A 23,117-nucleotide genomic window follows, 5' to 3' on the forward strand; every position below is an offset into this window, starting at 1 on the left:
CATACAAGACAGATAACTATAATATACCCCTATTGAGCTAAAACGGTGCAAAGTAAAATAACACCACATCCCATAATATTATCCTGCCACATTTCACTATTGATAAAACCAATGTACCATGTACCGAGCCGCAGAGCTTTTCTTTCGGCTGACAGTTTTCTAGGTCTAGAGAATATAGAGAGTGTTTTCTGCGTGAACTGTGCCATTGTCAGCCATGCCGGTGGAGTGACATCCTAACACTGTATAAATATAGTGCATGTAAGGGGGCGAGCTTCTGTATCATTTCCGCTACAACTTATTGCCTTCCTCCGCTCCTTTCCGTGTTAATGATTCCTATAGTGTGAAATTGTGCGCGAGGGGGGAAGATGCGAATTTTGTAAAATTGCAGTGTAAAAATGTAAGATTTTTTTTTTTAAGCAATATATGGGCGATTATCACACTTTTGCAGTGACGCACTTAATTGCCAATAGTGCTGTCCTTTTCAGCATTTAACCCCCGCAACTGCAGCAGTTCTTGACAACAGCATTGTCATTTTTTTTTTTAAATTTATGTCATATATTCCCTCCTTTCCCCGACTGACCACAAACCTGTCAAGTGTAATTATAACCTTTAACATTTAACTGCATGTGCTCCTTAGGAGTGCATGCAGTTAAAGGGACATTTGCTGCACCCTGAAGGCCTGCTCTGCTGCAAATGATGTCGGCTCAGGGACACCAATTTTGCAGGTCCGTAGCTTAAAGGGAAACTGTGCAGGTTGGCCACATCTAACCTGCTGATATGTCTCTAATGCCCATGGGGCGGAGAAGATGAGAGTACATTTTCACACACGTTTTTGTGTACATTGTAGTTTAATTCATATGCTAATGAGGTGGTCACAGGCGACCACAGAATCCTCATCTGTGATCACGGACAAACCCTCGTACACCTTCCTTGACTGTGCCACCCTGCACTGGCTCGGCCATATCCTTGTTATATACAGATCTCACAATTGGACATAATATTCCAAATCTTGTTTGACTAGGTACCTTGTTCTTTTTTCGATGCATCCCATGATGTTATTAGCCTTGGCAGGATCCGACTGACACTGGTTGCTAAAGGGTCCTATTACATGGAGCGATTCTGGCACATGTCATCCCGTGTAATAAAGATAATGATCAGCCGAGGAGACGATCATTGGTTGATCATTTTCTTTCATCAAATTTAAAAATCATCAGCATATGATTGCATATTATTGCTCCATGTAATAGGTCGGGTATTGAGAATAAGTAGAAAATAATAATGCTATACTTACCTCTCCACACTTCCGCATCTTCTTTCTTTCTCCATTCACCGCAGCCACTGCAGGCCCCTCTGACACGCCTCTGCAGTGACAGGCCACTCAGCCAATCACTGGCCATTAGGCTGTCCTGTCTCAGTCAGTGATTGGCTGAGTGGCTCGTCACTTCAGAGGCGTGCCAGAGGGGCCAGCGGCGACTGCTGTAAGTAGCATGGGCTAGACAATGTCCGTGCAGCTCTTGTTGCATGATTATTGAGCCGTGCAAGCAAGCACTTACACTAAACATTGGGCCATGTAATTTGGGCTTATGGGTTAGTGTGATGGATTTTCACTGCCCAGACCCTTTGGTTTTGGACAGATAAGCAAATTAAGTGAGACTAAAGCTTACTCTTCCCTATAGGGAACACATGAATGATGGCCAATAGGTATGAGGAAGACGGGAAACATAACAGTCAGCCGAACAATCGCTCAGCCAACAGTTTTCGAAGGTGTATGGGTGCTGTAACATTGAGTTTTCTGTCCATAAATACCCCTCAAGACCTTTTCAGTGTCAGATTTACCCAGTGTTTTACTATTCAGTCCACTGTAAATTAGATATTTGCCAATTCTCTGCCCAATCCTTGCGCTTCCCCAGATCCCTCTGTAGGTTGATAGTATCCTCCTCCATCTTGATCACCTTACGGAGCTTAGTTTCTTCTCTAGCTCCTTGGATTGAATACAATTGATCTGAAATATAACAAGGGACATTACAAGGACACTATGTACAAAGAGATAGGAGACCATCAAATGGACAGAAGCCAGAAAAAAAAGTTTTGCAAAAACTTTTACAAGTACGCAATACAGAATTGAATAAAAAAGAATTGATAAATTCCTATTAACGTTCCTTGACAATGATGCATCTTCCGAACGTTGTTATATTAAGGCGACACTTTGCTGCCGACGCATCGATCAATTAGAGGCAGGTTTTGTTTTGTTCGTTAATAATTCTCCGTCTTTTCCGTACGTTCCTTCGCCCTTTTCCAGACTTTGTTTACAAGCTCATTGTAAAATGAATCATTTCTGGCATTTTGGAGAATAACCCATTGGCAACCGTTCAGATTACGCTCGGTGCGCTCTCTCTCTCGCTTGGCTTGGCTCCAGAGCGCTTGTACCAGGGACTGTCCTTTGTCAGAAACCTGATAGACTTGCTTGTTATGAGGCCTCTGATATCGGAACTCTTAGATCAGTTTTGTGACAGGAAGATGAATTGCTGGAGATGTTTCAAACACTGGGATGAATGGGACAGAGGTTGAGCTTTCCGGCAGAATCTGTCATAAAATCTATGTTTCTATCAGGGGATGATTAATAGTGTCCCTCTAAAAGCCCTTTTTATGATAAATCGTGCCTGTCTCTTAAAGGTTATCTTCTCTGGTGTCACGGGTGGTGTCTTGGACAGGTGTGCCTTCCCTCCGATTCACGGCCCCTTATTAAATGTCACTTTATCTTCTCCATCTCAAGGTCCACCATCTGCTCCTCACAATCCGATGTTGACCGTCAATGAGACCGCCGTCATTATGGAGTGGAGCCCCCCAGAGGATTCAGGAGGCCGAAAGGATGTCACGTATAACATTCACTGCAGAAGGTGCCAACTGGAAGGGCAGAAGTGTAACCCATGTGGAAGCGGCATCCATTATATACCGAGACAGTTTGGTTTGTCCCATCCTCGCGTCCTCATCACCGACCTTCTGCCTTATACCAACTATACGTTCGATATCGAGGCTTTGAATGGAGTCTCCGAGCTGAGCTCTGGACCTAAGCAGTTTATTTCTGTCAATGTTACTACAAGTCAAGTAGGTAAGAAACCTGTTACTCTATGGATCGAGATGGTTTTAATTCCATGTATTGGTGTTATGGTAAAACGTCAAGCCAAATGGGAAATGTGCACTTAACAATGTAATTGGTAGGCTTTACGGATGTTCAAAGATTATGGGTTTTACCAGATTTTATTAATTGAACATAATTTTTTTTTTCCTTCCAGGAGTTTTGCTCAGGATAGGCCATCAATATCTGATGGGTTTAGGTCTGACACCTGGTCCCCCAATGATTAGCTGCAGCGCCTGCATATACAATATACAGAGTTGGAAGCGGACAGCTCCATAGATTGTGCAGTGGCCATGATAAGTTACTGCAGCTCAGCACAGAAGTGATTGAGAGCTGAGCTGCAGTAACCCAGCATGGCCACTAAACAATGTATGGAGCTGTTTACTTCCCGCTCTGGCAAACAGCTGATCTTTGGGGTGGCAGGTTTTGGACCTCCACTGCTAAGAACCAGCAGTAAAAAACTTCTAAATATCTCCTTGAATTTATAAAAAAAAAAAACTGGAAAAAATATACAATTGATTGCTATGGATTGCAATGTTGATATGACAGCATTCATACATGACCTTCAACAGTATTAGGTTGGGTTCACTGTCTTTTTGCAATCCATGTTTTTCTTCCGGTTTATGCAAAAACGGATGTAAAAATGGATGCATTTGTGTGCGTCCATTTTGATGCGTTTTTTTCCATTGACTTTCACTATTAGAAAAGAGGACCAAAACGCATCCCTTTTTAAGCTTAAAGAAAAATGTGGTCAACATTTTTGTATACGCTAAAAAAAGATGCATTTTGATTAGGGATGGTCCGAACCTTCCGAGTCCGAACGCTTGGAATCAGATTCCCATTGCTTACAGCAACCACTTACATCATGTCTTTGATTGTCTTACCAGCAATTATAAACCGTTTACAAGCTACGGTTTTAATATATAAAACTGAAACACATGAGCACGTACACTTTTCTCTTGAATAAACTTAATTTTTCCTGTTAAACAATTTTCTCTGTATAAAAAGAATTACAGTTTTTATATCGTCTACGCTTTCTCATTATTGTTTATTTTTATATTTGTTTTCGGAAAACAGAGGATTTCAGTGTTGTAATTACATTTAATGATATGTGTTAATTCACACTATAATATCTGATTTTCCTATTCATCCCCTTCTCTCTTTATTAAGCTCCTTTCATATGTAGATTCGGTCTCCTCTTTTGGGGAAAAAGACGGGAAAATCTTTAAATGAATACAGCCAATGAATAGCCCTGACACATCAAACTGTATAGAATTGCTTGTAGTGTGTATTGACTCTCATTGTAATAAAAAAATATAACATTTAATATAAAATTTATAAAATTTAATATAAAATAAATAAAAAATAAAAAAAATGAAAGGAGAACCACTATGAAAATACCAGGTCCCATATGGACAATGATACATTTGGAGGGCACCCACACAAGGTTTTTTTTACTAGCGTTCTTTATTAGCGTCCTGTTTCTTTTGAAGTGGATCCTTTCAATCGCGCATTATTTATCTAGTGGGTATGTGGGGAAACGGAATTCTTTTTGGAGCCCCTACATTCATGTGAAATGAAAAGCAACATGTTGGGAATTTATTGGCACATCAGAAACTATCTAATCCTGTGTTCACACCTCATTCAGAGTCCAGAGCACCATGACAGAACCCAACATCATATGTCAATGAGTCAAATCATTGGTATCTGTTAAATGGCCATCACATTGTTTGTTAGGGTGGGTTCATACTGAGGAATTCTCGCGGATAAACTCATCGGAATTCCGCAGTATGTCCGCGCACGGCCGCGTGCCTTTCCAATGGCTCCATAGACACCATTCTATGGGCCGGCATATTCCGCTATCCGCCGAAAGAAGTGACATGTCACTTCTTTCGGCGGATAGCGGAATACGGTGGCCCATAGAATGGTGTCTATGGAGCTGGCGAAAAGGCGCGCGGACATACTGCGGAATTCCGCGGACATTATCCGCAAAAATTCCTCAGTATGAACCCACCCTTATAATGGAAACCATATTACCAATGTAAACATAGCCTATTACCGACATACAAGTAAACTTTTGTAACCCCTGTGCAGTACACAGGTTAGTTTGGGTCCCTAACAATGATGAGTGAACTTATTGAATGTTTGGGTTCATTGGAATGCTCGGCATTTGACTACTGGTGGCTGGACAAGCTGGATGCAGTCCTAGGGAATCCAACTGCCGAGTGTTTGGGTTCAGGTGAATCCCTAATTGTCATGAGTCCTAAACAGCATTACCAACAAAGTATTGTCCTAATGCTGATCATGCTCAATGCATTACTGACATCTCCAGTAACTGACACCTCCTCAGAGATGTCAAAGGTTACTAGTTGCATTGGGCCTTAACGCTGAGACCTAATGCAATTCTGTAACACAGGCAGAGAGAAGTGCAAGGCAGTGTGCTCCTCTCCCCGGCCACCAGGGCCATCTGACTAGTTTGTTGTTGACTCTAATTGACCAAACAAGTTAGATTTGATTGACAGTTTAGGAGTAAAACGCACTACCCCGACTGCATCTTGGCATCAGGAGTGAAACTTGGTGCGATTGGTAACTTTTGACACATCTGAAGACTATGGAAATAAGAAATCCAACAGCATCCAAATAGAACAACCTTCAAGTCTTTCGATGTTTTGACACGCAATGAGTCCTTGTCAAGTATGTCATATGTGTCACATATGTGACAAAGACCCATTGCAAGTCGAAACGTACTTTACACTTGGTTTCTCTGCTGAATCTGTTGGCGCTATAGAAATAAATATAATTAATATAATAATAATATTATTATGTAAAGCATACTCTTTTTGCATACACTGGTCCATGTAAGGCTATGGACTTCTTTAGCTTGTAGGTCACAGCATCTAGTCTACTGTATGTACTCAACAAATGTGGTGTGAACATAGCCTTACATTCCTCAAAAACAGGAAAACATAAAAGCAATAAATATAAAGGAGCCATCGTTAACCTTTCTAAGCTTAATGACGCTCCGTCTTGTAATTTCTTCCTCAGTAAATGTAATCTTGAAGGAACGAAAGAGCAAAGACAGCATCACATTGGCTTTTCAAGGACCAGAGAAGACTAAGGATGCAGTGGTGGAATATGAAGTCATCTACTACGAGAAGGTCAGTGCTCCAAGCATATGTTCATCGTCACGCTGGAAATATCAATATAAACTGATTAGTATTTGCTGTCTATTCCCGGCAGAATCAGAAGGAGCAGAATTATACCATACTGAAAACAAAGTCCTCCTTTATGACCGTGGACGGCCTCAAACCGGGAACCACATACGTGTTCAGAGTCCGAGCTCACACGGTTGGTGGACAAGGCATTTATGGGGGAGAAATAGAACTGGAAACAAGTACAGAAGGTAAGTAGTAGGTTTTTTATGTGAGTTTTTTTGTCCACTTTAAGAATTCATGGACAATGCCCGTCTTGGTTCCCTTGTCCACACACTAGGGAAAGCCTGTGTTTCCACACCCATTCATAGAAAAGACCTGTAATGCCATCTTCCCTTGAAGTCTTAAATTAGGCCCCACCCCCTTTACCCCAGTTGGATTCACTAAGTGGCGCCCGACCCTGCGCCGGTATAACAAGTCTACAAGGTGTAGATTTGAATCATGATTTACATCTGTGAGCAGGCATGAATCATGATAAAGGAGGTGTGAGAGGAGGCAACGCCTCCCGCCTTGCCGTACTTGCCCCCTCTGCCCGCCCATCGGGCAAGCAGGGGATACAGCAGGTGTACGTCAGCGTGAAGGGGCGAATCTGCGCCTTCTCCCTGGCGTATGCCCCGGCTGTAGGTTTCATAAATGTCCCCCTATGAGCCTATGAGTTCTACTGGCTTTTCCAACATATAGAAAAAGCTTCTAAGCCTTGTTTTCACCACCCACGCTCGTGCTATGAGTCCTGGTACTCATAGCACGAGATAGATATTGTAATACTTACCATGTACCTGTAAGGTTTACCCTGTATTCCCCTGCCCCCACCCCAGACTGGTCACCCTATACCCCTGTCTTTACTGATTGTCCTCCCTGTCCCTTTTCCACATAACTGTAGCCTTCCTCCTCTAAAGTGCAGACTCTACAGGACCTGTGGTGACATCATAGTCACATATTAAGGTCCTTCAGTATGTTCTTTAATGTTACTGAATTGTCTCCTGGTTGAAGTTTTGCACTGATTTGTGCAAAATTGCGGTAAAAATTTGTGTTTCTTTTTTTGAAAATCATGGCAGAACTGTAGCCAGGAGACAATACACCACTGAAAGGATAAGTCTGCTTGGGTGGTCGTGCGCCCCCAAGAAGTGATATTGATGGCCTAAATAAAAAATGTTCTTGAAAAACCCTTTAAGGTATGTTACACATCATATTGTGTAACCACAACACCAGCATACATAAGAGGTCCCCAAGCTCTTAGCGTAAGGAACAATTTCAAAAAATTTCGACGCTTCCCGCACTGACTCCTGGAACTAAATGCTGTGGCTAAGAGCTCTGACTATGGTGTACGACCTGTATGACTCCTATGCGGGTATAATAGATGGGATCAATACTGAATAATGACATATATTGTTGGCCGATGACTTTGAGTGGATGCATTATCCTATCTATCTCCTAATCCCACTACCAGGCAGCAGACTCTACAAGGTCTCACCAAGTTTCGCTGACATTAACCCTGTCGCCAGATTCCTGTGTAACGCTGTAGTATCGGTCTTATGCATCTCACTTCAGAAGGAGACGCAGTACCTAAAGGTGTCAGACAATGTGAGAATACTAGAAGGTGCCAGATAATAAGTAGATCTGAGAGGGTGTTAGATTGTAATAAACTAAAGTGCCAGACAGCTAAAAAAGGTCTCATTTCGACAGATGCCTCCTGATTATTTGCTCGAATGTCTAGAAATGCATTAACCCAACAGTTAAACTGGAAGGCTATTCATCCTAAAGAACTATATGGATCCATCCTTGTGAGACAAAAAAATTTTGAAAACATTTTTGGAAAAAATTTTGGAATATAATTGAAATTTTTGGTTTGATACCAACGGGGAAAATGGGGTCAAGTTGAGTTTTATTCTGTAGTGTATAGAAGAGATTTCTTCAGCTCTCCTCCACCTTGTTGCTGCTGTAAATGTTATGGATTTGGCTCACCGGTAAATGTTCTGAACCGGAGAATCAATAGGAATAAGAGCGAGACTATAGGCCCATTTGCGTAGAGAACGTTTTTCTCATTTCCCGATTTAGCAGCCATTGTCCTATTACTGTGCAATGAGTAATCAAACTAATAAAGCCATTGCTTTGTGTTTAGTATCATTTTATGTTTGTTCATACATTCACACACCATAGATTCTCATTTGCTAGATTACTCACAGTTTGGATAAGAGACACAATCGAACAAGGCAAAAATCTTACACACAAAAATGAATCTATTAGGCACAATAAACCAGCAGTATTTTAAGGCGTACCTTTGAAGGATGGCAGGGCTTCATTTGAAAGCAGTGAATGGGATGCATGCAATGCCATTGTGATACTTTGTCTTCCTGTGGCGCTTTAGCGTAAACAAGCACTTATATTTAAAGAAATTTCCTACAAGAAAGACAAAAAACATATCAAGGGTAGAAAAGGAACAGAACTTGGACATTATTTTGGCGATTAAAACATACACAAATACAAGTATAAAAATGTATAGAATATACCAACGCATTTCGAACATAAACCGTTCTTACTTATGGCATAAAGTATATAGCAAAAGAGATCCTTTAAATATCCTTTAAACATCATAGGAAGTTCAACCAACAATAGCGAATGGAGAAGCCACGAGTATATAGAGTTAACATTTGAAACGCGTTGGTTTTGCTTTCCTCTATGTTCTTCTCACTATGTGAAATAGTTTACAGGGTACTCCCATCTGAGCGTGTGATCCCCTGTTCCCTAGGATGGGAAATAACAAGCCGATTACTGGGAATACAACCGCAGGGATCTTCCCGATTTTGGGAATGAATGAGGCACTCAGTACACCTGTGTGGCTGTTATGGCTCACACCATTCATTCTCTATGGGGCCACAGAACCCCTCCAAGTACTGAATGGCTTTATTGATTATCGGGTGATTGCTTCCACATTCTCAAAATTGGTGGGGGTCCCAGCGACCAGTAGCAGGAAAATGCCCAATCCTGGGCTGATTGCATCTTTTGTGCCACACTAAAATATATTGATAACACCAACACACCAACCCTGTATAAGCAGGGGATGTGTGGCCTACACCAGTATATTTAATTATACATATAGAGAACGGTCGAGCACTCACCACGCAGATGTCTTCCAAACGTTATTACAGCATAACTTGCTTTAACAGTTGTTTCGAGATTACACCCTTCTTCCGGCCAGGACAACCAATATATTTACAGATACAGTGATCATTCATACTGCCCAGCAGCGCTATTGAAATGCGTTTGCTTCCCTCATATGGGGCCATCTAGAAGAACCTTATGCCCCTGAAACATTTCCGATACTTACATTAAGCAGATCTTGGGCATTGCATTATGGGAAACAGCAGGTGCAGCACAGAGGTTACCATTTTTAGTAGGAGCCATCCGACTATATACACAATGGATATAATCACCAATGTAAGCCCCTCATTCCCAGAACAACTCATGCACCAGTGGCCTTTTCTAAATAGGAATTAATGTTCCCAGAGGATCCATGTAATCCTGTGACATCCGGTATCTAATCCCAAATATAGTCCGATTTGCCGTTATCCACCAAGATTAATGAATTCCCGTAAGGATATTTTGGAAAACATCCACTAATCTCCTCGGCATTATGTCATTTAATGTGCGGATGGCATTTACATCTAGAATGTGCTCAGTCATTAGGAATACACCGGATTACATCATATAGTGCGGAGTCATTACAGAAAATTTTCACATCATATTTATGATGTTTTTTATATTTTGTAACCAACAAACAAGGTGAAGGGCGAGTCTAAATTTTTCGTGATTTTCAGTCTTTCTGCAATCTTAAATTAAGGCTTGACCAGACATGGATTATCTGTATTTCTTTCGAATCAACTGGTTTCAGAAAGTTATATAGATTTGTAATTTACTTCTATTTCTATCTCGTCTTCCAGTACTTATTAGCTGCTGTATGTCCTGCAACAAATGGTGATTTCTTTTCAGCCTGACACAGTGCTCTCTGCTGCCACCTCTGTCCATGTCAGGAGCTGTCCAGAGCAGCAGCAAATCCCCATAGAAAACATTTCCTGCTTGGACAGTTCCTAAAAAAAGATTTTTGTTGGAGTACCCCTTTAAGCCTATGCAGGATAGGTTTCATAGAAGACCTTAGAGCCCTGCTTGCAATTTTCTTTTTTTTTGTGGGGGGGGGGGGATCTTAAATTTTAAAAACTTGCTTATATAAAATAATCATAATAATACCACTAACCAATGCAAATAGTCTTTATGAAAGATATTTGATGGTCTCCATGGTTACAGACTACACTTTGTAGTCTGATCCTACAGTCATGCCTTTTTCCATCCCACTAAATGTAGGTTAACATGATGCAGGGGACAAATGGATTGGAGCAAGACTGCAGGATCAGACTACTAAGAGTTTATTTGTAGTCTTTTAACACAGAGACACAGAATATTTTTAATAAAGACTATTTAATAAAGACTAAGAGTAACTGTCATTTAAATGTAATTTTTCAGGAATCAATAAGTATGAATAGTACACGCTATTTTAAGAAACTCTGTAGTAGGTTTTAGTAAGCAAAAGAGTTTCTTTTTGTCTTCAAAAAGCAATTTTCCTCCCCCTCCCCCCCCCCACACACTTCAGAAGAAGCAGGATATCTGTGTCCATTATGGTCTATGGAGGCAGGAGGGGTTGAGGGGGATAAGTGAGCACGGAGAGGAGAAAAGGCAGCCCTGCACAGCACAACATCCTACAATCTTCTCTCACCAATTTGCCTAGACCAGCACTGACCTTTCTGACCTGTGAATCCAGCGTTTTTGTGCCCAGCCTCCAAACTACTTGGCTGCTTCTCTGCTCTCCTTGCTCACTCATCCCCCTCGACCCTTCCCCCTCCATAGGTTATAATGGACTCAGCAATCACCATCACTGGCATCTCTGTAATGAAGACGGATTTGCCTGATAATGCACAGATAAGAACTGTGTGTGTGTGTGTGTGGGGGGGGGGGGGGGGGGGGGCAGGGGCTAGGAAACTTACACTTACACTTTAGGGCCATGTGCACACTGTGTAAGAAACCAGCCGGATGAGCTTTTCGGCCACAGTGTTCTGATGCGGGCGCATCTGTGTGCGCCCACATCAGAACTCCCCACTGCAGAAAACCATGTCAGTGTGCACTGACATGGTTTTCTGTGGCCGCTATTCAATAAATAGCAGCCGCAGAAAACTGACATGTCAGTTGTTTGCGGCTCGGCGAGAAATCCTGGCTGGAGCGTATACTATATGCTCCGGCCGGGATTCCTAGGCAGCAACTGACATATATTTCCGTATAAATCACAGCCATTGTACAACAGCCGTGGTTTTACGAAAATATACGGTGTGTGAACATAGCCTAATACTAGCACCAACAAGTTAGATAAAACAGATTTCACGGTATTTACAAGAAATAATTCTAATCCGTTGCTGGATTTTTTTATGTTTCAGATATGATTGCCATCACCGATCCTAACCAGATTACCATTTTGGCAATATCCGTGGCTGGCGGGATCATCCTGCTAATTTTCCTGGTGACCTGTTTCTTTGTCAGTGGGAGGTAAGAAAGTATTGGTTTCTGCAAAAAAATACAAAAACTTTTGAAATGCAACCTATGACATCACTTTATTCACAACATGAAATCATAAAATGCATCCTGTCTATTGGGGCCCTCAGACTATTTATGTCCCTGAGCGATCCTCATCATCTCTTTGATATATACAGTATATTTGTACTGCGGCTACGGTTCTCTCTTGTTTGTCTCCTGCAGCATCTGAGTCAAGGTAACCTTGCAGCCGTTCCCTATTTTTACTGATTACGCTATTGATTACTGTGCACACTGTAATGATTGCTGCTTCTTTTTCAGGAAGATCTTTGCTCTGGTTTCTATCATTGCCTTTCCTGCTCATTCAGCTCTAGTGGTTAATATTGACTCTTACCGGACAAATTCTAGAGTCATTAACAAAAAAAAAAAAAGTTGCAGGGACATTATTTTTACCCCACACCTCAGAAAAATACTGGATATATTAATTCATACGGTAGATATCATGTATTAGGTCAAAAAACCTATTACCAAATAGACAGCTCTGTCCAGCAAGAGTGGCTTAAAATAAAAAAAAAATGAGGGGTACTCACCCTACTGCTTTTCCAATGGCTCCCCAGTCTGTGCTGCTATCCACTTATTGGTGAAATCTCAACATGCTGCTCAGCCAATCAATGGCAACACCCATGGCCCACCTAGGCCAGTGATTGGCTGAGCTGGCACTTCCTACGTCCTATGTTGAGATGTCAACAGGAAGTTCCATTTGAACAGCAGATCATGTGAATATTCTTTAAACTAATAGTAACAGATAAATAAGCACCATTTACAAACAACATACAATACCCAAACATAGTTTGTCACTCAGTAAGGTATTTCTCAGCCACACGACAACATTAGGTTGGAATACAGGTATCAGGACACTGTGTATGGGATTTTGTTACAACTATGTTGTTGGCAAACAAGAAGCTCAAGATTTGTCCTAAGGGTTATGTGAAGAGTGTGGAGGAGTTGATAACCACCAGGCCCTGGGAAAGCTGTCAGGTAGACATTAATTTCATCCTTATTACCCAACAGGCATCATTTTTGGATTCATTGGGCTTTACATCCATTCGTTGTATGGGATATTGCAGAAGACTGCTCTATTCCATACATTTTATACATTTTTTACATTTATTTTATATGGTTGCTAGTGAGGCTACAGGTGAATTGAAGGCATCTGTTCATTGGATATTTCAGAGCTTTTCCTGGTGAATATAGAATCATTTCTTTTTCAGTATGGTGGTAACGGTCTCCATAAACCTTACACCTTTGTCGGACATACCCACTGATTGATGACGATGGAGATGGGGATTGGGCTTGAAGGAAAATCACTGCCAGACCCCTTTGTTCTTGAAGAGATAAGCTGCAGCCAGACTGCTTACACCTCCCCCCCCCCCCCCCCCCCATAGAGAACACAGAAACGCTCGACCTTGCAGAACGTTCCTGTATATGATGAGGAAAGAAGAGATAACTAACAACCAGACGATTGTTTGGATGTCCGTTATTGAAGGTGTATGACCTGTGTATGAGTTATACGTAGAGATGAGCGAATCTGGATTCGCTGTGAATCGTGCTGTCAATTTACTTCGTTCTGCAAAAGCAAATTTGCAAAAAAACAAAATGGTGGCCGCACATGCTGTCCGAAGCATTGCTGGGTGTGAGAAAGGGATTAACCATAATCCCTAGTGCCCGTCCAATCAGCTGCAGACCCCTCCCCCTCTATATAAGGCGGTTTGGTTACAGGGGCGGCCAGTCGGCTGTGTGTGGAAGAGAGAGCCGGATGGCAGCAGGCAGTTACAGCAGAGCAGGGAGAGACTAACAGAGCGATATAGGGACAGAGAGGAGAGGAATGGTGGAAATTGGATGAGTGACTGGCTGATTGACATGTTTTTAAATTGTGATTTTCAGAATTTTGTCGCTTTTACAACAACATGCATCAACAAATTCACCCTTCTGTAATTGTCCCAGTATTGTAGCTACTATAGTTTTGGCTGTTTTAATGAAATTCGTTAAGATTCGATTTGTAAATCTTAATGAGTTTGACCGAGAATTTGTGAAGCTCGCGAAACGAATTTGCGTCTGCTTCGCTCATTTCTAGTTATATGATTTCTTGAACTTTTCCTTTTTTAGTCCTGCGGCATCTAAGGGGTTTATTATGTTATTTTGCATCAATTTGAACACAAAGCTGCCTAATATATCTATTTATTAAAGACGGGATGCTCCCACATTTGTCAGTCAGTGATTGAGGATAAAGAATGTTCTGCCAAAGTGAACTCCGGCTTCTCCTCCAGAAAGTGATGAGCAATGTCTATGTAGAGTCCTGCATCCAAACCTTATTGACAGAGCTGCCAATAGAAAACTTCCATTGATGTGAGGGATAATAAGGTAGCTGGAGCTCTGAATACCTGGCTAATGCACTGAGCTGTGCTTTTATAGATTACACAAGAGACGGCCCTGGCACAATCCTTTATGAAAATCAGCCATTGTTCTTGGTAATATTTAGTGACCTGCAAATTCTTCCTCAAATGAATCTTTTTGGCTCGGTACTGATGAAACGCCGAGAGGATGAAAGGGATGTCACATCCAATGTTAATAGGAAAACAACACTCCCATTCAATGAGGCAGCAGCTACACAAATAAAGGGGTGCGTGGGGGCAGCAAAGGATGAGGACAGATCTGCTTTAACAATCATGAACGTGTCTTTTATTCCATATGTATGTGACATGAATAGAGTCAGAAGCCGAGAACCCGGGGGTTGTATTCTAGGTCATATGCTTCTGTATCTATGGAGGTATGGCTATTCATATTCAGATGCATGTGTATTTCACACTCCTGAAAAGATATTTTTTTTATCTGTATTTTATACCATTTTTTAGGCCATGTTCACACAATTTGTTTTACATAAATCATGGCCCTTGTTGCAATTTGCAACAACGGTCGTGATTTATACAAGACATACGTGGCATTTAAATGAATGGAATCTCGTCAGGAGCGTATGCACATAGTATCCGCTCCGGCTGGGATTCCATCTGGCCGCATGAAAAACTGACATGTCAGTTTTCTGCGGCCACTATTCAATGCATTTCAGTTCACACAATGGAGCGTGCGGCTCTGGCCGCATGCTCCATTGTGTGCATTGGTGAATTGGGATGTGGGCGCACACGGGTACGCCTGCATCCGAATTCAGCAGAAATGAAGATCATTCGGCCGATACTGCAGTACCGGCCGGGATGATCTTCAGTAACACTGGCCACAGAACTGCCATAGTTATACGCAGTGTGAACCCGGCCCTATGCTGTATGTATTATACATACATATACTGCATGTGTATCCTACAACATACACTACCAATGTCAATTTATATGACTCAATGTGATGCTGATATTATACAAAGGCAGGTGATATAGTTTCCCAGTCAATTCTTTATATACTGGGGGCAACATGGAGGGGGGATTTGTCCTATGTAAGATCCTTATGGTAAGATCCGAGTATGTATGTTAATTGTATGCTATGTCATCTGCAATCATATATAACAGTGGGAGACATTACTTACAGTATATGCACCGGTAATCCCAGGCATCTATCCTCCCAAGATAAGTTCTCAATTATTTTCCTTACTCCTGTAGCAGATTTTTAAAGGGGTATCCTATGCCTCATTGGAGGGGGGGATTTACAAATGGTATCATTGATGACCATCCCCCTGGGGTCACTCTGTTACATGGTGTGCATTGGGGGCCCTTAGTGTTTTAGTGCAGATAATAAGTCAGAAACTGGTATAGTAGAAATGTACAGAAAGATAGTTCTGTACTCAAACAAGGATATCATCCAAGAAATGGAGGCAGAGTCTCCTTAATTCACAGTAATTAAATAGCTGGAGCACGACGATCGCTACAGCAAAGTCTCCATCGCTCTAACTCTCAACAAAACATTGCAGCTAAACTGTGGGGTGTTGGTTCACTGGGTAAATAGTAACTTGGCAGCCACTTGGCCTCTAGGTCTGGCCTGAAGCCCTTAAAGGGGTACTCCAAGATAAGGCTAACAGGACAGGGGACAAGTAAGAGATCGCCTGAGGGAGGGTATCAGCCTCCGTACCCAAGACATGACAACATCATGTGGCAGAGAGTTCTATAGTCTCACTGCTCTTACAGTAAAGAATCTGCATCTGTGCTGATGGTGAAATCTTCTTTCCCCCTTCACTACAAAGATCTCTGTACTGTCCATTCATATATTTGTACATTGTAATCAGATCGCCCCTAAGACTTCGTTTTTCTAGCGTAAATAACCCCAAGCTTGATAATCTAGTCTTGGTACTGTAACCCACCCATTCCCTTAATGACTTTTGTCACCCTCCTCTGTACCCGCTCCTGTTCAGCTGTGTCCTTCTTATATACCAGTGCCCAAAACTGTACACAGTATTCTATGTGTGGTCTGACCAGAGATTTATAAAGAGGCAAAACTACAGTATGTTCTCATCCTTAGCATCTATACCTCTTTTGATGCATCCCATTATTTTATTAGCCTTAGCAGCTGCTGCCTGGCACTGATCACTAGCGTTGAGTTTACTGTCCACCAATACCCCCAGGTCCTTTTCGGAAGTAGTTTTACCCAGTGTTTTATTATTTAGCAGATAACTGTACTTATTATTTCTACGGCCCAAGTGCATAACCTTACATTTATCTACATTAACCTTCATTTGCCATTTCTCCGCCCAAGCCTCCAGCTTTTACAAATCTTTCTGTAATATGATATTATCCTCCTCTGTGCTGATTACTTTACCCAGTTTAGTATCATCTGCAAAAGTGGAGATTCTACTCTGTAGCCCCTCTACAAGGTTATTAATTAAAAATAATAAAAAGGACAACAAGGACCCCTGTAGTACCCCACTAGAAACTATAACCCAATCTGAATATGTTCCATCAATGACCACCTTCTGTTTTCTATCACTCAACCAGTTACTTTCCCTTTTGCATATGTTTTCCCTTAGTCCCAGTATCCTCATTTTGTAGACCAACCTTTCATGCGGCACAGTATCAAATGCCTTTGAAAAGTCCAGATACACAACATCCACAGCCTCCCCCAGATACACAACATCCCCAGCCTCCCCCAGATACACAACGTCCACAGCCTCTCCCAGGTCCAGTCTATAACTGACCTCTTCATAGAAGCCGATCAGATTAGTCTGACAGGACCGATCCCTCATAAATCCATGCTGGTGCTGCGTTATAAGATTATTTTCATTAAGATACTCCAGTATAGCATCTCTTACAAATCCTTCAAATACTTTACCCACTATAAATGTTAGACTTACAGGCCTATAGTTTCCAGGATCACTCTTTGACCCCTTCTTGAAAATTGGTACCACATTAGCTATGCGCCAGCCCTGTGGAACAATCCCTGTTATTATAGAATCTTTACATATTAGGAATAGGGGCCTGCCTAACACAGTACTTAAAGCGACTCTGTACCCACAATCTGACCCCCCCCAAACCACTTGTACCTTTGGATAGCTGCTTTTAATCCAAGATCTGTCCTGGGGTCTGTTCGGCAGGTGATGCAGTTATTGTCCTAAAAAGAACTTTTAATCCTATAGCGCTGTCTCTAACGGCCGGGGCTTACATTTGTATATGCATTAGGCTGGCACAACCTCTCTGTCCTTCCTCCCCACCCTCCTCATTATTAGGAATGATCCAGGGACATTTACTGCTGTTTGAGCTTTGCACATGTGTCTTAGCGATCCAGCCCATGTGCCGGGCTGCCACAGCTGAGGAATAGGAAGCAATCTGCCTGGAGCATTCCTAATGATGAGGAGGGTGGGGAGGAAGGACAGAGAGGTTGTGCCAGCCTAATGCATATACAAATGTAAGCCCCGGACGTTAGACACAGCGCTGCCGGATTAAAAGTTGTTTTTTAGGACAATAACTGCATCACCTGCCAAACGGACCCCAGGACAGATCTTGGATTAAAAGCAGCTATCTGAAGGTACAAGCGGTTTGGGGGGGGGGGGGGGGGGGTCAGATTGTGGCTTTAATTCCTACAAAACTCTATGATGGATACCTTCTGGGCCCTGTGACTTATGGATTTTAATGTTTTTAAGGTGTCGCCCCACTTCTTGTTGTGTTAGGCAGGTGAGATTTATGGGAAGATTTACATTATCCCTAGTCATGTCATCTCTTCCTCTACTGTGCGGCTACGGAGGTCAAACCTCCCAATCTCCTTTGGATGGCCACTTTAAGTGTCCTAGGATAGAAATGCGGCACTTATCCAACTTCTCCCAACAGCCTTTCTCTTTACTTCTCTGTCTGTAACTCCACACACTCCCCCTCTATCTCCTTAGAATATTGGGTAGGAACAGGTCCCCAGGATGTAATTCAACTCCGAAGGTTTTGTTCAGTTCCAAGCATCCCTCCCAAAGAGAAGGGAGACAGGACCCTCCCCCAGACTGAATATCATATCTCTGTAATTCTGCCATAGACTTGGCCGTGGATTCTCATTATTCAGCGCTAGCCCCATTATAAGCTACCCAACATGTTTTCCACTAGTTTCTATGTGAACGTGAATCTCACTCCTTCTATTTCCACAATATGGAATTTAAAATTCACACTCTGTGACATATGATGCAAATTAACGTTGACGACGTAAGGATGCAGATTTCACACAATTCTGTGGCAGAATCCATGTGCGAACATATCCTTAGGCTCTAGTCACACTGCATTCATGTCTTCTGTCAGAATGGAAACCTTGATGGCCGGGCTGGACCTGGTAACAATTGTGCCATTGATTAAGGCTAGGGCTACACTCCGATTCCTGGTCGCACAACCAGGTACCACCATGCCACACTGCCTGGTCGCCCCATTCCATCCCTCATACAGGTAGTGAGACATAATGGTTACTAGTCACATGATCAGTAATTGCCTTGTAGCTTTAGCCTTAAAATTGGGTTATATTGGGTTCCATCATGGTATCTGGTGTCATGTTTTTTTCTTACCATCCAATCTCATAGCGCTCCTAATCCATATCTCACTAAGGAACAAAAGTAAGCCTTTGAAAGTAGTGTGAACTGAGCCCTATTACATGGAGTGACAATCGGTTGAATCAGATCAGCCGATGAAACGATCATCGGCTGATTGTTTCTTTAGGTCCTGACCTAAAACATTGGGTGCCGGACGCACATCGCTACATGGAATAGCAACAATTGCTAACCATGTCCGTGCAGTCCTCCCCACAGCCTATTTAATGAATAGTGGCCGCAGAAAACTGACATGACAGTGTATACACTCCGGCCAAGATTCCATAGGCGGCAACGGCGCGTATGTTTTCGTATAGATCACGGCCGTTGTTGCAATAGGCAACAACGGCCATACTTTTACGAAAATATACATTGTGTGAACATAGCCATATAATGGGAATACCTCTTTAAAGGAAGAAAAATAGAAAAGAATTGATTATCTCCTTTTTTATAAGTACTTCATGGCTTAGCTAAAAATAAAAAAAGACACATGAAAGCTGCCCATGTGAACCTGACCCAAGGCTTTATAGTAACCCTCAGTGATGCCAGCGATCTAGAGACGTTGATGATTCCTTTTTTTACGCTGTGCCGTGCCCTCCCCCTACACAGCCAGGACCCATGTGTTATTTACAGCCACCTTGTCCTAAATTAACCTCCGTTTAGCATTATCCATGGATGAGTTGTAAATCTCTGCAAGATTCGGTGACCATGTCATTTTCTGCACTTAACACTGTGGGGTTCTTGTACTGGAAAACTATTCTATGGTGGAAATTATGTATTTTTCTTACTTCATTGTTGTATTTTAATGTATATCTGTCAATTAGGCTTAGTACTTACATTTGGGGGTAAGTTGCTAATTTGCTCTATATTTAGTCGTGAAGGACGATACAGGCCATGGTCCATAAAATTCATGGTGTTAGGTTTATAGCTAATTTAAAGGGGAAGTCCGGTGATTTTGAAAAATTTTCAGCCATCAGAGGCAGAGGGGAACATAATAACCAAGCACCACGTACCTCTCCCCGTGCCTCTCACCACCTCACCAACTCCCGGACCCCCACCGGAAGGCATTCCCTGTCATGATGATTTGACATGATGTTTTCGAGGGAAAATACTCGACTCGGCGGATGGACGGCCCACTCAGCTAACCAGTGACTGGAGCGGCGTCCCGCCCCAGTCACTGACTGGCCAGGCCGGCTGTCACTCAGCTGGGTCATGCGGGGGTCCCTGAGCGGTCATCCAGCGCTGGACAGGCACAGGGACATGTTAGTAGTTGTGGTTATTATGTTCCCTCCCCACCCCTGCCTTTTCCAAAAAATAATTGGAGCCTCAGACTTCTCCTTTAAGGGCATTCACATTAAAAATACAATTTTAACATAGATTGGCCCCCAGAGCTTAGGGTGACCCATTTGTGCCTTGGTCGTAGTGTCACAATGCCCCAAGACTTAAAGGTCTGGATAGGACTCATCTGGCGGCAGCACATCTTTCAGAGAACAAAAGGATTAAGCAGCTGAAATTCAATAAGTCTGACCCTTCTGAGGGTGGGTTTACACTACGGAATCCGTGCAGATAAGTTCTGGCGGATTCCGTCACTTGTACCCGCTCACGTCGGCACGCCTCTCCTCCCATGCCATAGACACCATTCTATGGCCAGGCGGATTCCGCCCTACACTTAAAGAACTAAGGGTGGGTTCACACTGCGGAATCTGTATGGATAAGTTCCGGCAGATTCTGTCACTTGTACCCGCTCACGGCAGCACGCCTCTCCGCCCATGCCCTACACCTCATTCTATGGCCGGGCTGATTCCGCTGTCCACCGAAAGAATTGACATGTCAATTCTTTCAGCGGACAGCGGAATTGGCCCAACCATAGAATGGGGTTTATGGAGCCATGGGAGAGGCGTGCCGTCGTGAAAGGGAACGAACGTTGGAATCCGCCGGAACTTATCCGTACGGATTCCGTAGTATGAACCCACCCTTAAATCTTTTAGCGGAGGGCGGAATCCGCCTGGCCATAGTATGGTGTCTGTGAAGCCGATGCAGAGGCGCACCGCCACGAACGACGGAATCTATCCGCGCGGATTCCATAGTGTGAACCCACCCTTAGGAGGTTCTACTTATACCTCATATGCCTGCATTGTTTTGGTAACCTGTTGCCCTTGGTTACAGACCGCCTTTGGGCATCCATTATCAATTTCTTGATCTGTCCCATTAGTATTGGTAGTTGGCCGCCACTGCACATGCAACCAAAGTGAATTGCAGGGATGGGTCTGCACTGTTGCCTGGCAACAGCAGGGTCACAGTTCAAAGTGATCATATCCATGGGGGGGGGAAGAACAGTACGGCAATCAAAGAACCGAGTACAACACTGGAATCTTTCCCGCTATTCCATAGAGAATGAATGGAGCTGCGGAAACATGGAATCTAGAAGGAAAGAAACTATGGCATTATATTGATTATAGAGATTCTCTACCCTACAAGCATTGCTTTGAAAGAAGAATAATTTAGTAATAGGTGCCCCGGGCTATATACACATATAGAACATATTCTATTTTTTTCTGTTTTGGCTACAAGACTGACAGAAATACTAACCAAAATATAGCTTAATACTAACTAAATACTAACTAAAACATAGCCTAAGGCTCTACATCATAAAACCTTGGGGCGCTACGTGCGGCTATCCAGGCTCTGTACACACGCCTGATGTCTACAAGAAATTCTCCATATATTTAAAGAAGTTCCATGAAAAAAAAAAAAAAATGAAATAAAAAAGGCAGAAAGGGGGGTGGGGGATGTGTATGTTGTGCGGGAACATAAAAAATAAAGTATACAACTTAGTCATCCCTGTGCCCCGTAGTGTCGGTTTCACTAACAACTGCCGGTCTCCTGCAGCTCCTCCAGCTGCAACCTCACGGCCCTGTTAATGAATGCCTGCTCAGCCAATCAGTGACTGGGGCGGGACACCACTCCACTCACTGACTGGCTGAGCAGGCAATCCAAAAAATGACAGCTGATGGTAGTCAGCGAGCCCCAAGAATGGTGCAATGAGGCACAGGGATGGGTAAGTATTTGTATTTTTGCTATGTTCCTGCGCCACCACCCCTGCCTTCTTGCCTTTTCACTAGTTTCCCAGGACTATTCCTTTAAGTTATTTAACCCAATAAGGTTTTTTTTAAGCTTTAAACACCATAGCAATTCCTAGTTATATTTTACTATAATCTGTGAGTATATCAAGATATTTCACCCACGTCTATTATACGCCGACATCTCATTGCCGGAGAGACAAGTAATGAAGATACATGGGGACGGATGGCGTATACTGCATAAAGAGCAGTCATTGTAATGATGCCGCATTAGAAGACTGATGTTCTGGTAAACAAATAATTCACAGCATTGGGGAAAGTGAATCTGCACTAAGAGAGTCTATTCACGGACAATCGCCGGACTTCAGGGCGATCAGTCTCTCTACTCAACTAAATTATATTTGTACTTGTCAAAATCCAGCAGAAGACCATTATCCCAGCCACATAGCAGTCTCCTGTATTAGTGAAGGCGGAGCGGGTTACAGCAGAAATCCGATGTCTCACAATTTAAAAAAAATATTTTTTTTGCTTTTTTTATTTTTCTTTGCTTTCTACAGGGAAAAAGTTTTAAAAATTAGGTGCAGGAGAAGGCCAAACCCCATCCCCCGTCCATCAGTTTACCTCTATATGTAATGCATATAGGGATTTCTCTGAATATTGCCTAAATTTCTCCCTTAAACGGGTAGTTAACAATTTTTTTTTATTCTTTCAAATCAACTTGTGGCAGAAACTGTGAGAGATTGTCAATTACTTCTATTAAAAAATCTCAAATCTTCCAGTACTTATCAGCTACTGTATGTCCTGCAGGAAGTGGTGTATTCTTTCCAGTCTGAGGCAATGCTCTCTGCTGCCACCTCTGTCCATGTCAGGAACTGTCCAGAGCAGTAGCAAATCCCCATAGAAAACCTCTCCTGCTCTCCAGACTGGAAAGAAAGAATACAAGTTCCTGCAGGACATACAGCAGCTGATAGGTAGTGGAAGATTTAAGATTTTTTAATAGAAGTAAATTACAATTCTCTGGCACCTTCTGGCACCAGTTTATTTAAAAGATTTTTTTTTAAATGAAGTACCCTTAA

At 42.5% G+C, this 23,117-nt stretch overlaps 1 protein-coding gene across 5 annotated transcripts in view; it reads left to right on the top strand.

The window, feature by feature from the left end:
• Positions 1–23,117, top strand: part of LOC138796073 (ephrin type-A receptor 3-like) — a 195,604-nt gene that overhangs the window by 100,353 nt on the left and 72,134 nt on the right. For all 5 annotated transcript variants that reach the window (XR_011363709.1, XM_069975978.1, XM_069975974.1 and 2 more), the window contains 4 exons: positions 2,774–3,109; positions 6,182–6,294; positions 6,377–6,539; positions 11,826–11,934. Coding sequence is in view for 4 of the 5 variants with exons in the window: in XM_069975978.1 (XP_069832079.1) it covers positions 2,774–3,109; positions 6,182–6,294; positions 6,377–6,539; positions 11,826–11,934 (721 nt within the window). In the remaining variant the exon portion in view is untranslated. The remainder of the gene's footprint in view (positions 1–2,773; positions 3,110–6,181; positions 6,295–6,376; positions 6,540–11,825; positions 11,935–23,117) is intronic.

The sequence above is a fragment of the Dendropsophus ebraccatus genome, chromosome 6 (genome assembly GCF_027789765.1).
Source record: "Dendropsophus ebraccatus isolate aDenEbr1 chromosome 6, aDenEbr1.pat, whole genome shotgun sequence".
In the NCBI taxonomy this organism is placed as follows: domain Eukaryota; kingdom Metazoa; phylum Chordata; class Amphibia; order Anura; family Hylidae; genus Dendropsophus; species Dendropsophus ebraccatus.